Below are 15,437 nucleotides of genomic sequence, written 5' to 3' on the forward strand. Positions count from 1 at the left end.
ATGGAAAGATGAGGGCTGGGTTCCCACAGGCCTGGGAACCACCAGAGGCTGGAGGAGTGGCCGGAACACACCCTTCTGAAGCACCTTCAGAGGGAGCGCGGCCCTGCCAACACGCTGACCTCAGACTTCTGGCCTCCAGGCCGTGAGACAACACATTTCTGTGGTTTAAGCCACTCGGTGGGTGGTACTTTGTTATGGGAGCCCTGGCACATTAACACATAAAGCTTTAGGAACAAGTCTCACCAAAGAGTCTATGTACTGACTAGGGTGAGGCTCCTTTTATGTCTCAGACCTTCTAACAGGCTGTGCTGGGCACCCGAATGTTAATAAATACAGACCCAGGAGTTTCCTTGGTGGTCCAGGTAGGTTAAGACTCTGCGCTTCCATTGCAGGGGGCGTGGGTTCAATACCTGGTCGGGGAACTAAGATGTCACGGGCCACGTAGTGTAGTGTTAGTCACTCAGTCGTGTCCGACTCTTTGTGACCCCATGGACTGTGACCCGCCAGGCTCCTCTGTCCATGGGGATTCTCCAGGCAAGACTACTGGGGTGGATGATCCCTTCTCCAGAGGATCATCCTGACTCAGGGATCAAACCCAGGTCTCCTGAATTGGAGGCAGATTCTTTACCGTCTGAGCTACCTACAGGGAAGATCCCACATGCCATGGGGTGCAGGCAAAAAAAAAAGAAAGGAACTGTAAAGACACAGAGGGAGCTTCTTTAGGTTTCCGTCTGGTAAAGACAAACCCAAACCGTACACGGTAACTACGAAACAAGGAAGGAAAATGGGGGTGGGCAGACAGCGCCCTCTCGGTCGCTGTGAAATTTTAACTCCTCTATAACCCTCAGGGGCCCGAGGCTTCCCGAGCCCTGCCGGCAGACTCCCGGGGCGCCCCTCACCCGGAGGCTGGAAGAGGACCTCACAAAGCTGCTCCGTCTCCTCCTCGGACAGGTACACGGGGAAGGTGGCACACTCCAGCAGCAGGTGGCAGGCGGCTGCGAAGGCCTCCCGGACACCCTCCCGGGAGCCCCCCAGGTCAAGGACCACCTCATCCACGGCCCACCCCTCGTCCTTCTTGCGGCCGGGGCTGCGGGGCGGGGGTGAGGGCAGTTCCACACTCCTGGCCTTGAAGGGGGACCCTCGGGCCGTGAAGAGGTCAGAGAGCATCTGCTTGAACTGGGGCACACCGCCCAGGGTCCGGGCCTCCCACGAGCCCTTTCCACTCTCATCCCGCCGGCCCGCAGGCTCCTCCGCCGACTTGGCCTCTTCCCCGGACGCCGTCAGCTGCGCCCCAAAAATGTTCTTGTGGGCAAAGGTGGCGATCAGCTCCTGGATGCAAAGGAATGTCTTCTGCATGCTCCCGCCCTTCTTCCAGACGTCGTCTTTGTCCGGGGAAACCCGGGGCACCCGCAAGTGCTCCGAGAGCTCGGGCGACGAGGCGCTCAGTCCGATGCCGCTGTCCTCTGATTTCAGTGGGGGAAATGGCGCGTCTTCGTCGCCCAGGGGCACTGCATCTGTGTCGGCAATCACTTCGGTGTTTTCACCTCTGACCGGACTCTGCAAAAAAAGGAAAAAGGAAGTCTGTATCGTGAATCTTGTAAGACCGAGGGGTTCAAACATCAAGGGAATCAAGCTATGAATGCATCCTCCCTGAGGCCACAGTTTTCCACGCCAAGAGGATCTCCATGTGTATCATCAGACAGCCCTCTTCATACTAGTTATTCAGACCCTTCAGAATCCAAAAAGGTTATTTAAAAACAGTTTCTGCTAGCAGGGACCCACTGTACGGTACAGGGAACGCTGTTCAGAGTTACGTGGGAGCCAGGACGGGTGGGGAGTCGGGGAGGAAGGACGCACGTGTGTGGACAGCCGGGTCACTCTGTTGTGCACCTGAAACTATCACGACATTGTTCATCGGCTCTCCTCCAATACGAGCTTCCCAGGGGGCGCTAGGGGTCAAGAATCGGCCTGCCAGTGCAGGAGATGCAGGTTCCATCCCTGGGTGGGGAAGATACCCCAGAGGAGAAAACGGCACCCGCCTGTAGTAGCATTGCCTGGAGAATTACATGGGCCTGGGGGGCCACACGCGCTGGCTGCAACAGACCCCGCAGAAGCACGGCCATGAAGAAATGCAGATGACACCACCCTTATGGCAGAAGTGAAGAACCAAAAAGCCTCTTGATGAAAGTGAAAGAGGAGAGTGAAAAAGTTGGCTTAAAGCTCAACATTCAGAAAACTAAGATCATAGCATCTGGTCCCATCACTTCATGGGAAATTGATGGGGAAACAGTGGAAGCAGTGTCAGACTTTATTTTTGGGGGCTCCAAAATCACTGCAGATGGTGACTGCAGCCATGAAATTAAAGGACGCTTCCTCCTTGGAAGGAAAGTTATGACCAACCTAGATAGCATATTAAAAAGCAGAGACATTACTTTGCCAACAAAGGTCCGTCTGGTCAAGGCTATGGTTTTTCCAGTGGTCATGTATGGATGTGAGAGCTGAACTGTGAAGAAAGCTGAGTGCAAAAGAATTGATGCTTTTGAACTGTGGTGTTGGAGAAGACTCTTGAGAGTCCCTTGGACTGCAAGGAGATCCAACCAGTCCATCCTAAAGGAGATCAGTCCTGGGTGTTCATTGGAAGGACTGACGCTGAAGCTGAAATTCCAGTACTTTGGCCACCTCATGTGAAGAGCTGACTCACTGGAAAAGACCCTGATGCTGGGAGGGATCGGGGGCAGGAGGAGAAGGGGACGACAGAGGATGACATGGCTGGATGGCATCACCGACTCAATGGACATGAGTTTGAGTAAACTCCGGGAGTTGGTGATGGACTGGCGTGCTGCAATTCATGGGGTCGCAAAGAGTTGGACACGACTGAGCAACGGAACTGACTGGTGGGCCACAAACAGTCCATGGGGTCACAAAGAGTCAGACATGACTGAGCAACTGAGCACAAAACTCCAACGTGAAATAGCCAAATTTTAAGAAAGCAAAATGAAATGAAAAAAAAAAAAAAAGTTTCTGACATTTAAGAATATGAATGAGGAAACTGGGTTGAGCATAAAATACAGGCAATAAAGGAATGAATAAGAGACAGCAAGAACAAAATATTAACCACATACATGACTCACACACACACACACATGTGTACATACATTCTGTGGCTTTTTCAAAAGGATGACACTTCAGTGAATCAACCTCTTATATACTGTTACTCAGGGAATACTACATTAAACTGAAAACTTATCATCACCTGACCCACTCACTGGGGAAGAATGATACAGTATTATGCAAATGTTTGGAAACATTGTTATTTATATTTGTACATGACACATGCTTGTACTTTACAGTTTACATCCTTTTTAGGGTTTTTCCAACAGCTGTTAACAGCTAGGGGAAGAAAAAAATTAGCTTTGAGAGTGAAGGAAGAACCGGTAACTACTCTGCAAAATGAGCTTCAGGCCCCACGGGCAGCCCACCTGCCTCCCAGCACTAACCAACACGCATGGCTCTCCTTTCAGGAAAAGGAAAAAGTGAAGTCGCTCAGTCGTTTCCGACTCTTTGCAACCCCATGGACTGTAGCCTACCAGGCTCCTCCGTCCATGGGATTTTCCAGGCAAGAGAGTACTGGAGTGGGTTGCCATTTCCTTCTCCAGGGGATCTTCCCGACCCAGGGATCGAACCCAGGTCTCCCGCACTGCAGGCAGACACTTTACCCTCTGAGCCACCAGGGAAGCCACCATCCTTTCAGGAAGGCTTTCCTTTTTTAGCCTGTTCCTATCTGCCACTGCACCGAATGGCTCTCAAGGGCAGAACTTTCAAATCCCTCAACAAAGCAGAAAATAAAAAATAATTCAAAGACCATGGGCCTCAAGCTGCTCATGGAACCGTATTGTTATAGTTTTTTTGGAGGACAGTTTGGCAGCATCTCTTCACATTAAGAAATGGGCTTGATTCCCATTTCTAGGAACTGATTCCTCAGAGACACTGTCAGCCCTGAGAGCAGGTTGTATGAAGATGTTGACAGTAGCACTGTAGCAGTGAAAAACTAGAAATAACTGGGGAAGAAAAAAAAAAACACCTCAATAGGGGAGTGGTTGAAGAAACAGTGAAACCAACAAGATACCTCTGTTTGTACACAGATACAGATGCTCTCCGAGGAGTGTTTGGATGAAAACCAAAGCAAATCAGAGAAATAATGTCTGTTATGGGTTGAATTATGTTCCCTTAAGAAAAAAAACAGTGCTGAAGTCCTGACACCAGTATTTGTGACTGTGATCTTATTTGGAATTAGGGTCCTTGCAGATGACCAAGGGCAGTGAGGTCATTAGGGTGGGTCCTAATCCAGTATGATGGGTGGTGTCCTTATAAAAAGGTGAAATCTGGACACACGCATATGCACACAGGGAAGATAGATGAAGGCGGAGGCTGAGACTGGGGCGGGGGGGGGGGGGGGTCTATAAGTCAAGGAACGGCAGGAACACCAGAAGACAGGGGCGATGCACGGAACAGACACTCCCTCACAGCCTAGAAGGAACCACCCTGCTGACACCTTAGCCTCCGGAGCTGTGAGACGGGAACTTTCTGCTGTTCTGTCACCCAGCGTGGCACTTTGTTACTGCAGCCCCAGGGACGACCATCTCACTTGTACTTAAAAAAAAAAAAAAAAGCAGAATTCCTCATATACAAACATACATATAGAAAGGTTGAGATGGTGAGCTGTGTGTAACCATTAGCTTAGTGGTGGGCTTCAGCAAAAAGACAGCAGGGCAGAGGGTGAAATGAACAGGGTTACTTAACATGACAAGCTTTCATGAAGTGTACGAGGGTCTTAGAAGCACATTTTGGATATTACTGATACGTCTTCTCGTCTTTATTCCTATCCAGGGAGGCCCAAGGGCCCATCAGCCCGGAAAAACCACATCGGCTCCTCCCAGCACGTACCAAGCTCCCACTCGTGGGCTCTGTGTCCAGGTAGGAAGGCGGCATTTGGACCTTGCTGAGCACTTTGAAACAGGTCCTCAGGGCGTGCGTGAGTTCGGGCAAGCTCAGCATCTCCATCTCCTCGGCCAGAGGCTGCAGCAGGCAGCCAAGCACCTGTGGGAGGTACTGGGTTTGCACCTCTGAGTAAAGTTCCTGTGAAACAGACGTGGGTTTAACTCGTGTGTCGCAGCAGCAAGCGGCGCCTTGTGAAAACGCAAGCATTTTTTGAGCGTAAGTTTGTTCCACGTTTGTTTCCAAGTTGGAAAACAAAATAGTATTTCTTCTTGATCTAAATACATCCATGGACATTCTCTTTCAAGTGGCTTCCCTCTGTCTAGTAGAAAATGACTGCCACATTCATGTCTCTATTAAGGGAATCTGTTTCCTTGGAGAAAATTAGCCAAGGATGCAACTTAAAGAAATATGTTTACTTTCTGGGACTTCCCTGGGGGTCCAGTGGTTAAAACTCCATGCTTCCAAATGCAGGGGGTGAGGATTTGATCTCTGGTCAGAGAACCAATGTGCTGGGGCAGTGGGACCAAAATTTTTTTTAAAAAAAGAAATAACAATTCTTCCCTGGTGGCTCAGACGGTGAAGAATCCACCTGCAATGCAGGAGACCTGGGTTCGATCGCTGGGTGGGGAAGATCCCCTGGAGAAGGGAATGGCTACCCACTCCAGCATTCTTGCCTGGAGAATCCCATGCACAGAGGAGCCTGGCAGGCTACAGTCCATGGGGTCGCAAAGAGTCAGACTTTCATTCTAACTATCTATACATCATGATACTCATTCCTAAATAACTGCTGTCCAAGGATGCCACCCAGGTCCTTATCTGTTCTCTGTAACTTCAGCTCAGCCCACTTACCACTGGCTAAAGCGTTATAACCCCTTATATCATAAGGGCCTAAAAGATATGTGATCACATTCAGTTACATCTTCCATGCCGAAACAAACATTAAAAGTGCTATGTGTCTATTTAAAACCACTTCTTCAGTAAGATGGTGGGGGAGGTGGTGGTTTAGTCACTAAGTTGTGTCTGACTCTTTGCGGCCCCAGGGACTATAGCCTGCCAGGCTCCTCTGTCCGTGGGGATTCTCCAGGCAAGAATACTGGAGCGGGTTGCCATTCCCTTCTCCAGAGGATCTTCCCGACCCAGGGATCGAACCCAGATCTCCTGCATTGCAGGGAGATTCTTTACCGACTGGGCTATATGAGAGAAGTCCCTCGGTAAGATGAGCTTTAGAAAAAGACCAACACCACAAATAAGAATGTATACGACAGCCAGCACAGAGCCATCTCCTGAGAGCAAAGGACCTACCAGGGGGATCACGTCCAGAAGGAACACGAGGAGGGTGCAGAGCTCTGAGACCGTCGGGGGAGGGCCGATGCTTCTCCCAACATTGGGGCTTCGCTTCGCGGGTCTGCGTGAGCCATAGGAAAGAAAAGCCACTCTCTTGTAATATTGTCAAGCAATTCCTATGATTTCCAATAAAGTTATTTGTGCTATTTAAACCACAGTGAAAGACAGCTTCCGTGGGTCTAATAATTCAGCCTTGATGCTGAAAATGATCTAACACAGAGAAGTGTCAGTAAGTCTTGAATCCGATTATATCTGAAACAGGTTGACTCTGACTTGAACTTTGTCATAGCAGCCAAGGGTGGTCCATGCCCCCATGGGATTCCATACCCAGCTGATCTCAAGCTGTTAACAAGCAACAATTCCAGGTCCCCAGCCCGAAACCAAAGGCGTGTTCCCAGGGAAGGAGCCTGGCTACAGAACGCAGGACAGCTGTTCAACTTGCTATGGGAGCAACCAGAGATAGCGCCCCCAGCCGCCCCAACCCTGCATCATCCCCATGAGCCTAGAATTCCTCAGCTCCCAGAGAACTGCTACTCCACTGGGGAACTCTATTGGCAGCTGCTTATCTTATTCTCAAACTCGACACTTCCTTTTCAATAAGTAGGCAACTGGACACCTAAGTTAAAAAGTCAATATATTGGTTCTCAAAACAACAAATTTTGGATTCATCTTGCTATCACAGTATAGTTTGACCTGAGTTAACTTTCTTCACTGTACATGATCGCTTAGGTTTGTCAGTGTTTATCCGGGTAAGAAATGGAAGAACTGCATTCACTAGGTCCAGGAGAGTCTGCTCCTAGGTGCCTATTCTAAACAGACCCCCACGTCTGCATGTAGAGACGGGATCAGTGCGGTCAGCAGGGTACAACCTGCAGTGATTAAAAGACTGAAACTGGTTTATTCACACGCTGGATGACTCCACCCAAGGTGAATGGACTAGGTGTATATGTTACCATACAGATAAATCTCCAGAGGGCTTTGACCCCCACCTCCCAAACAAACACACAGGGGTGAAAAGTTATATACAATTTGATACCATTGATGTAAAACTTGAAGAGGCAAAACAGACTGTATCATTTCTGGATACTTGTTTTTATACTGGATACTTTTTTTATCTTTGTTATAAAAGCACAGACATCACTGGGACAGACATGAACTTCAGGACAGTGATTAAAGCTGGGATGAAAGGAGGGAAGCTGCTGGGAAGGTAAGGGGTTAGCTCTGTCTGGGTGGTAACGTTTTATTCCTTTAAAAAAAAATGTGAAAACCAAAAGTCAAATACTGTCCACGATTTTAGCAATGGGTTCAAGTGTGTCTGACATTATTTCCCATCTTTTCCTGCGCCTGAAATGTTTCATAGTTAATTTTCTTTTTTAAAGAAAGTGTTCCTTGTAACTCTGAAATGGAACTAAGCTGACCAAAACACACTCCGGTCTCAGTATAACATGGCCTTGCTGTCACCCGTGGATTCAATTACAAGTAATTTATTCATCGCAGCTTGGAGCGCCTGCCGGGCCTGGCACCAGAGGCGGCAGAGGACACGGCAGGAGCAGCTGGGACGTCAGGCAGGCCTGGTTCGTCTCGGCTGCTGCTGATCTGCCGTGCTGTGGCACACGGGATCCGTCACGTCTCTGATCTCGGGCTCTCCTGCACGATGGATGTGCCTCCTTCTCCTGGGGGTGTGTGCAGGGGATGGCCTGAGACCAACGTTAGTAAGTTACGCTTTGATTACAGCTGCATGTACGGAAGACAATGTGACGGCTTAAGCCGTTCCAAAGGGGTGACAGGAGTTCAGTTCTATAGCATGAATCACAGGACAGAACTGGGTCTGAGAGATTACACCCGTCCTCCTTTACAGGGAAAATCTCCTGGGAAAGGGCCCTGAGGGAAAGCTTGCAGTCCCAAGCTGGCCACTGTCCCACAGTTTGGAGTCTGTGCAATCCACCAGATTAATTGAAAGTGACGGGAAAGCTGATTGCAGCAGCTCAGAACATAAATGCTTTCATCTGAACAGTTATACGCTGATTTCAGGAAGAATTTAAGATGACTGATGATTTCAAAAACACTCTCTCTCTAGTCCCTGGGCCCCAAAACCAAGCTTGTTGGATAGATCAGGCCTCTAAGGGCACAGTGGGAAGAAACTGGATTAGACTGACGCCAACCAGGAAATGCATGGGTTTGTTTCTCAAGTTTGACTTTAATAAGGAAGCATCAGCATCATGTGAACCGTCTTAATGGCAACGTTCTTAATTCTATTATGAGTTTAAGTGAATCCAATCATGTACTCAGCAGAGATCATCCCAGTGTTAGCCGTTGAGTATAACCTGACCACAATGAGCAGTTGTGGAAAACCATGACAGCCTCAATTTCTTCCCACATGTTTATAAAGCCTGACCTGAAGGTTTACCTGAAACAGTCCTCGAAACACCTTGTCATGTAATCCCAGAGGAAGTCTGAGCTCAGGGACGTGATCAGCAAATTCACTGTTTTAACGATCTCAGAGGCGTTCCTGTTTTCCTTTATTGCACTGTAAAGGAAGAAGGATGCTTATAAATACATCTATGACAAGTCCTGTATTATGGGAATACCATGTCTGAACAGAGCAAATTCACTGTGCCATTCATTCACCTGGGGTGCAGTGTGTGAAAAAACCCATATCAATCTTTTATGACTTATTTCTGGAGAGGCTGACAGACTCGGTCATAGATGAAATATTACTGTTCTTATACAGGGAAGAGCAAGCACGTGCCATCCTAAACAGTATTTATATTGATACATTCCCTCAGGAGTAAGCTTAAGAGCTACTGAAAAAAGAATGTGACATGGAAAACCAGCTTAAGTCCAACTATTGGTAATTACATACCCTACTGGTAAAATAACACAGTACAGCCATTTGGAAGAGAAATTTGGCTAACATTTAAATGCACATCTTCTATAACTCAGGGAATTTATTCTAGGGATTTATACTACAGAAATCCTTGCACAAGCACACATAAGGGTATTATGAGAACGTCATTATAAAATACTGAAAAAGTAGAAACCACCCAAAAGTCAATAAGAGATTGATCAATTAGTCAGAATTTCTTAAGTAAGTGATAGCTCCTTACTGAGGATTCTAAGGCAACCATTATCCTTCATAGGAGATGGCTGCACAGCCAGTTATAACTTGCATTAAAAAAAATAAACAGGCAACTAAACAGTTACTGTAACTTCACCTTAAAAATAAAAGATAGGCACCTATATCCTTATGCATTGAAAGTCTAGAATGTTCTATGCTTTTCTCAGAAGGGCGGTGGGATTATGGATGGTATCTTTTTTTCTTGATACTTTCAAATATTGGTACAGTCTACCACGAACATGTATTACTTTCATATTCAGGAAAACAGTAAACTACACTCATTCTGTGAGGAAAAAACAAACACAAAAGACTCTTGGTATACTTACAGTTAATAACCAGAAAAATCTAACAGATTTCAATTTACAATACTTGTGTGTGTGTGTGCGTTCAGTTCTGTCTGACTCTTCAAGAACCTATGGACTGTAGCCCACCAGGTTCCTCTGTCCCTGGAATTCTCCAGGCAAGAGTACTGGAGTGAATTGCCATGCCCTCCTCCAGGGGGCCTTCCCCACTCAGGGACTGAACCTATGTTTCCTGCATTGGCAGGCAGGTTCTTTACCACTGAGCCACCTGGGAAGTCCTAAATCTTCAGTAGACCAATGCCAAGTCAGGGAAAAGGAAATTACATTAAGAATAAAGGGAAAAGGAAGAGGTAGGAGACAGGGGTTCAATTCCTGGGTCAGAAAGATCCCCTGGAGGAGGGGTCGGCCACCCACTCCAGTATTCTTGCCTGGAGAACCCCACGGACAGAGGAGCCTAGCGGGCTGCAGTCTGTGGGGTTGCAAAGAGTCGGACACGACTGAAGCGACTTAGCACACACACTACCTTGAAAAGAACAAAAACAGAACAAGACACAGGGCTGACTGATAACTACACACTGTGTAAGTTATCGCCTTGTCTGCTGTCTCCCAAACCCCACTCGCTGTGCCTTCGGTCCTAGAGCTTGAGCCCCCGGGGCCCCCTTTGCCCTCTGACTTGTCTCCTGAAGACCCATACCCACCGGCCCCACTTCCTGACCCCACCTCCTGCCTGCCCTCCTCCCGGTAACTCACACTTGTGTTCTAGACCCAGCTGCCTTTGTTGAGCAACTTTTCACACTCTGCCAAAAATACAGTCTGTACTTCCGAGGTTGGGACAGAGACAAGATCAAACTCCTTGTAACCTTCTCAGTATTCAACAGGGAAAAGCCGATTCAGGTTTACTGATTTAAGAGCAAAAGTTATCTTAAGGAGTGACTTGACCTGCTACATCTCCACTGTCTCATCACATCACAATTTATGGCAAACAAAAAAAAGCATTAGGGAGCATTAGGGAGGGAGGAAGAGTGAATTTGAAAGCCACACCCCTACCTAATCACCGAATTTCCACTCTGAGTGTAGCTAAGTTTAAGATCAGAGCCAAGAGCATCTCTGCAGTAAGAATAAAACGCCCGGATGACTTCGAGAAACAAATTCTCAACAACTTGAGGCCCTGCAATTAAAAAGAAAATGGCCAAACGAATGAATGAATAAATAAGAAATAAAATATCAATATTTTTTAAAAAATCCATTTTTCAACCAATAAATGACAAATGTATAAAATACATTATGAGTAACTCTATATACATAGACAATTTATACAGTTTTAAATGTATAGAAACTTAACGTTGGTTGTGAAGATCACAACTTTAGTTGGGGGAATAACATCCATGAAGACAGTCTCCATTTTTGTTGTTCAGTCGCTCAGTCATGTCCGACTCTCTGTGACCCCATGGACTGCAGCACACCAGGCTACCCTGTCCTTCACTATCTTCTGGAGTTTGCTCCAACTTATGTCCATTGAGTCGATGATGCCAAACAACCATCTCATCCTCTTGTCACCCCCTTCTCCTCCCCTCAATCCTTCCCAGCATCAAGGTCTTTTCCAGTGAGTCGGCGCTTTGTGTCAGGTGGCCAAAGTATCAGAGCTTCAGCATCAGATCCTCCAATGAATATTCAGGGTTCATTTCCCTTAGGATTGACTGGTTTGATCTTGCTGTCCAAGGGGACATTTTTGTAGGGCTTACTATGCACTGGCCACTATTGTGAGCATTCTGTAACTATTAACTTATTTAATCCTTACAACAGCCAAAGAACCAGGTATGTAATCAGGTATAATGTCCTGATTATGAGGCTACTGAGGCTGGGTGACTAGCCCAGGTGGATTCTCCCAGGTGGAGGCAGGGCATGAATATTAAGAGCACAGAAACTGCGCGGCCAGAGACAATCCCTCTACATAAACCCCAACAGAGCAGGGCAGTTTCCTGTTCTGAATACTTTTAACGATGAGCTAGAATGATGCAAGAGAAATAATCACCAACCCAGAAAAGCTTAAGATGGCACAAGAGCACTGGACCCTGCCAGACAGGCAAGTGGAAAGCGGCCGGACATGTTTGCTCCTCGAGCACCAACCCGCAGGCCTGATGGAAGGGAAGGGTTTCCCACCCTTGTAATCAGAGGAATGAATATGGCAGAGGCAGAGAAAACAAAAGCTTTGTCAACAAAGAATAAGCAAATAATCTCATCTCTTATGCTTCCAAAGACAAATGCCCCCTTTCTCATGATAAGCCCCAGGCGTATTTTATCTACTGCGTAAGACTGTGTGTGTGTGTGTGTGTGTGTGTGTGTGCTCAGTCTTGTTGGGTCTTTGTGACCCCCTGCACCATAGCCTGCCAGGCTCCTCTGACCATGGAATTTTCCAGGCAAGAATACTGGAGTGGGCTGCCATTTCCTACTCCAGGGATCTTCCCAACCCAAGTGGTTTTTACTAGTAAAGGAAAGCCTGTGGTTGACATTCAAGGAGAAGAAATGAGGAACTGGCTAAAGCCAGGTAGCCAAAGCACAGGTAAGACTAACCGTCCTATGCCTTCCAGTTTGCATTATCAATCTACTCCTTTGCCCTTCAAGTGTGCCCTTCAATGGGAAACTAAATTATCAGAGAGACAAATTCAACTTCTGTGATGAGGCAGAAGCCCATCATTCACCCCATTCCAGAAAATACAACCTGGAGCCCAAGTTAGCTCAACACTCACTTGATCCAGGTCAAGGCCTTGACATAAAACACCCATCTCCAAGGTCGGAGCCTGGAGACACAAGCCTCATGCTTTGAATTTGGTCAGGAGCAACCAGAGCTGCACCTGTCACGCACCTAAGTTCATCTGTGTTACAAGAGTTAACATCTCGGGTACGGGCCGTCAGAAGGTCATCAAGTAAGGAGCAACGTCCTAACAAAGAGAGCTCAGGCTATGCAGTCAGACTCCAGAGTTTCAGTCCCAGCTCCTCGGTGGGCCCTGGAAAATGACTCAGACTTGCTCCACCCTAGTCTCCATCTGCAGAATATGTATACTCAGAAAAGTTACTCAGGGTTTTTGGAGGTATGATGTATGCATGGATGTATATTAATGATGTGTGTGTTTAGTCACTCAGTCGTGTCCAACTCTTTGCGAGTTGGTCTGTAGCCTGCCAGGCTCCTCTGTCCATGGAATTCTCCAGGCCAGAATACTGGAGTGGGTAGCCATTCCCTTCTCCAGGGGATCTTCCAGACCAAGGGGTCAAACCTGGGTCTTCTGCACTGCAGGTAGATTCTTTATTGTCTGAGCCACCAGGGATGGATGGATGTGAGAGCTGGACCATGAAGAAGGCTGAGCGCTGAAGAATTGATGCTTTTGAACTGTGGTATTGGAGAAGACTCTTGAGAGTCCCTTGGACTGCAAGGAGATCCAACCAGTCAATCCTAAAGGAGATCAACACTGGATATTCATTGGAAGGACTGATGCTGAAGCTCTAATACTTTGGCCGCCTGATGCAAAAAGCCAACTCATTGGAAAAGACCCTGATGCTGGGAAAGACTGAAGGCAGGAAGAGAAAGGGATGACAGTGGATGAGATGGTTGGATGGCATCACCGACTCAATGGACATGAGTTTGACCAAACTCTGGGAGATAGTGATGGACAGGGAAGCCTGGTGTGCTACAGTCCATGGGGTCGCAGAGAGACACGACTGAGTGACTGAACAACAACAACACATATTAATGATGCACAAAATGATTGCCCCCCAAATGTCACTGTTTTTATTAACAACAGTTAGGACGCATTAGGACCACAGTCTCCCTTCTGTCTAACTTGACCAGAAGCCTACTTCTCCCTTTATTTGCCTAGAGGTTAGCACCTCCCCTGCTGCACAGATGCCCCATGCCCGTCTCTGAAAGCATCAAGGAAAGGTCCCTGTCCTGACGCCTGATGGAGAGGAACTTCACTAACACTCTCCGCTCCTGTTCTCTGCAAACAGCACCTCAGCAGCGGGCTGTCCTGAGCAGATGGCTCAGAGGACACCATCAAGACTGAATCCGGGGCAGAAGAAGGGCTTTCCTGGCCAGTGACGCTGTTCAAGGCATGAGATGCTGATTTCTCAGGGTGAATGGACACTGGAGCAGTTTCTTTTCTTTTTTTTTAAAGCAAGCACTTTCCCCGACCGATGCCCAGAGGACCACAGTGCATAAAGGGGGAGCCTTCCCGACCCAGTCTAGTTTAACCTGAGGCCTGAGACAGATGGGCTCTAGGCGGGGCGTTTACAACCAGCCTCCTGTTTACATTTCTTGAGGAAAGGAGGCAGGTGGGCTGGAGGCTGGATATTTACCATCAGCCTCCTGTTTGCACTTCAAAATAGAAATAACAGCAGAAATAGGGTAAAGAGCCAGGCTTCCTTCCTGTTTTAAGACAGCCGTGGGCAGGGACAGAGGGGCTGAGCTCCATTTGCGTAAAGGATGATGAGTTCACGTATTTCCCCTCCTTGGGGCAAGGGAGACACTGCACAGGCACAAGAAGGCTCCTTGGGGGGTCAAAAGAGGGGGGGCACCATCCCATAATATGTAATGCTAAGCCTCCCCCCGCTGGCCTTTGGGCTAGAATCCATCTTGGGAAAAAGTTGCACACGCATGTTGGGAAGGGTCCTTGGGCTCGACGGGTGTGGGAAAAGAAATCAGGTAACTGGCCAGAGGCAAACGAAGACCTGGAGGAACGGCCCTATGCAGATGATTTAACCACCTCTCTACCGCTCTCCTCACGAGATGGGCCACCCACACCCTTCCTCTGCCTTACTGATGGACCTGACGTGTGCATGCTCAGTCGTGCCCGACTCTTTGCGACCCCCTGGACTGTGGCCCAACACGCTCCTCTGTCCATGGGACTTCCCAGGCAGGAATACTAGAGTGGATTGCCATTTCCTTCTCCAGGGGATCTTCCCAACCCAGGGACTGAACCTCGGTCTCCTGCATCTCCTGCATTGCAGGCGGATTCTTTACCACTGAGCCATCGGGGAAGCCCTCTCTCTGCCTTCCTTCTGCCTTAACTAAGTGAGCTGTTTCTCTGCGTGCTCTCCCGCTTGTTGTTCTGAGTCTCTAATGATACAGTTTGTACCTGTTTTTACAGCTTTTGCCTCTTTGACAAATGCATTTTTCAATGGCGGCAAGGGCCAGTGGAGTTTTGCTTCTTGCCTCTAGCCCTTGCTGGACTACTGGCCAGGATTCCTGGCTTTCATCCAGGATACCCAGGTTCAATTCCTGGGCAGGGGTCTAAGATCTCGCTTCAAGTTACCACTCACTGCTGTCTCTCCGAAATCAGACCCGCCTTCATGTGACAGAGGAAAAGACTGAGGCCTACACAGCAGAAAGAGCTTGTCTGGACTCCCAAGGCAAAAAGACAGAGGAGGGTCCCCTGTTTTCTTGAGAATACAACCAAAGCCATTTAACTGAAATACGGTCTCACAAAGTCAGTACTGTATGTACCCTGCAGGCACGTGTGCCAGTGAGCACAACAGCTCAAAGGTACTTTCCTAAAATAAAAATTCAAGGAATTGTGCAAAAAATCTAAGGAGAAACTGCCTGCAAAGGTGAGAGATCTGTATTCGATCCCTGGGTTGTGAAGATGCCCTGGAGATGGATATGGCAACCCACCCCAGTATTC

The 15,437-nt window shown here is 47.9% G+C and overlaps 1 protein-coding gene across 6 annotated transcripts in view; it reads right to left on the minus strand.

Annotated features, from left to right (window-relative positions):
* The window catches only part of DOP1B (DOP1 leucine zipper like protein B), a 133,396-nt gene that overhangs the window by 66,544 nt on the left and 51,415 nt on the right, over window positions 1–15,437 (minus strand). For 5 of the 6 annotated variants that reach the window (XR_006335279.1, XM_043874270.1, XM_043874268.1 and 2 more), the window contains 5 exons: window positions 10,810–10,930; window positions 8,750–8,869; window positions 6,301–6,403; window positions 4,945–5,136; window positions 900–1,557 (listed from right to left, as the gene is read on the minus strand). Coding sequence is in view for 5 of the 6 variants with exons in the window: in XM_043874270.1 (XP_043730205.1) it covers window positions 900–1,557; window positions 4,945–5,136; window positions 6,301–6,403; window positions 8,750–8,869; window positions 10,810–10,930 (1,194 nt within the window). In the remaining variant the exon portion in view is untranslated. The remainder of the gene's footprint in view (window positions 1–899; window positions 1,558–4,944; window positions 5,137–6,300; window positions 6,404–8,749; window positions 8,870–10,809; window positions 10,931–15,437) is intronic. The other variant, XM_043874269.1, reaches the window with a different exon arrangement.

The sequence above is a fragment of the Cervus elaphus genome, chromosome 19 (genome assembly GCF_910594005.1).
Source record: "Cervus elaphus chromosome 19, mCerEla1.1, whole genome shotgun sequence".
Taxonomy (NCBI): domain Eukaryota; kingdom Metazoa; phylum Chordata; class Mammalia; order Artiodactyla; family Cervidae; genus Cervus; species Cervus elaphus.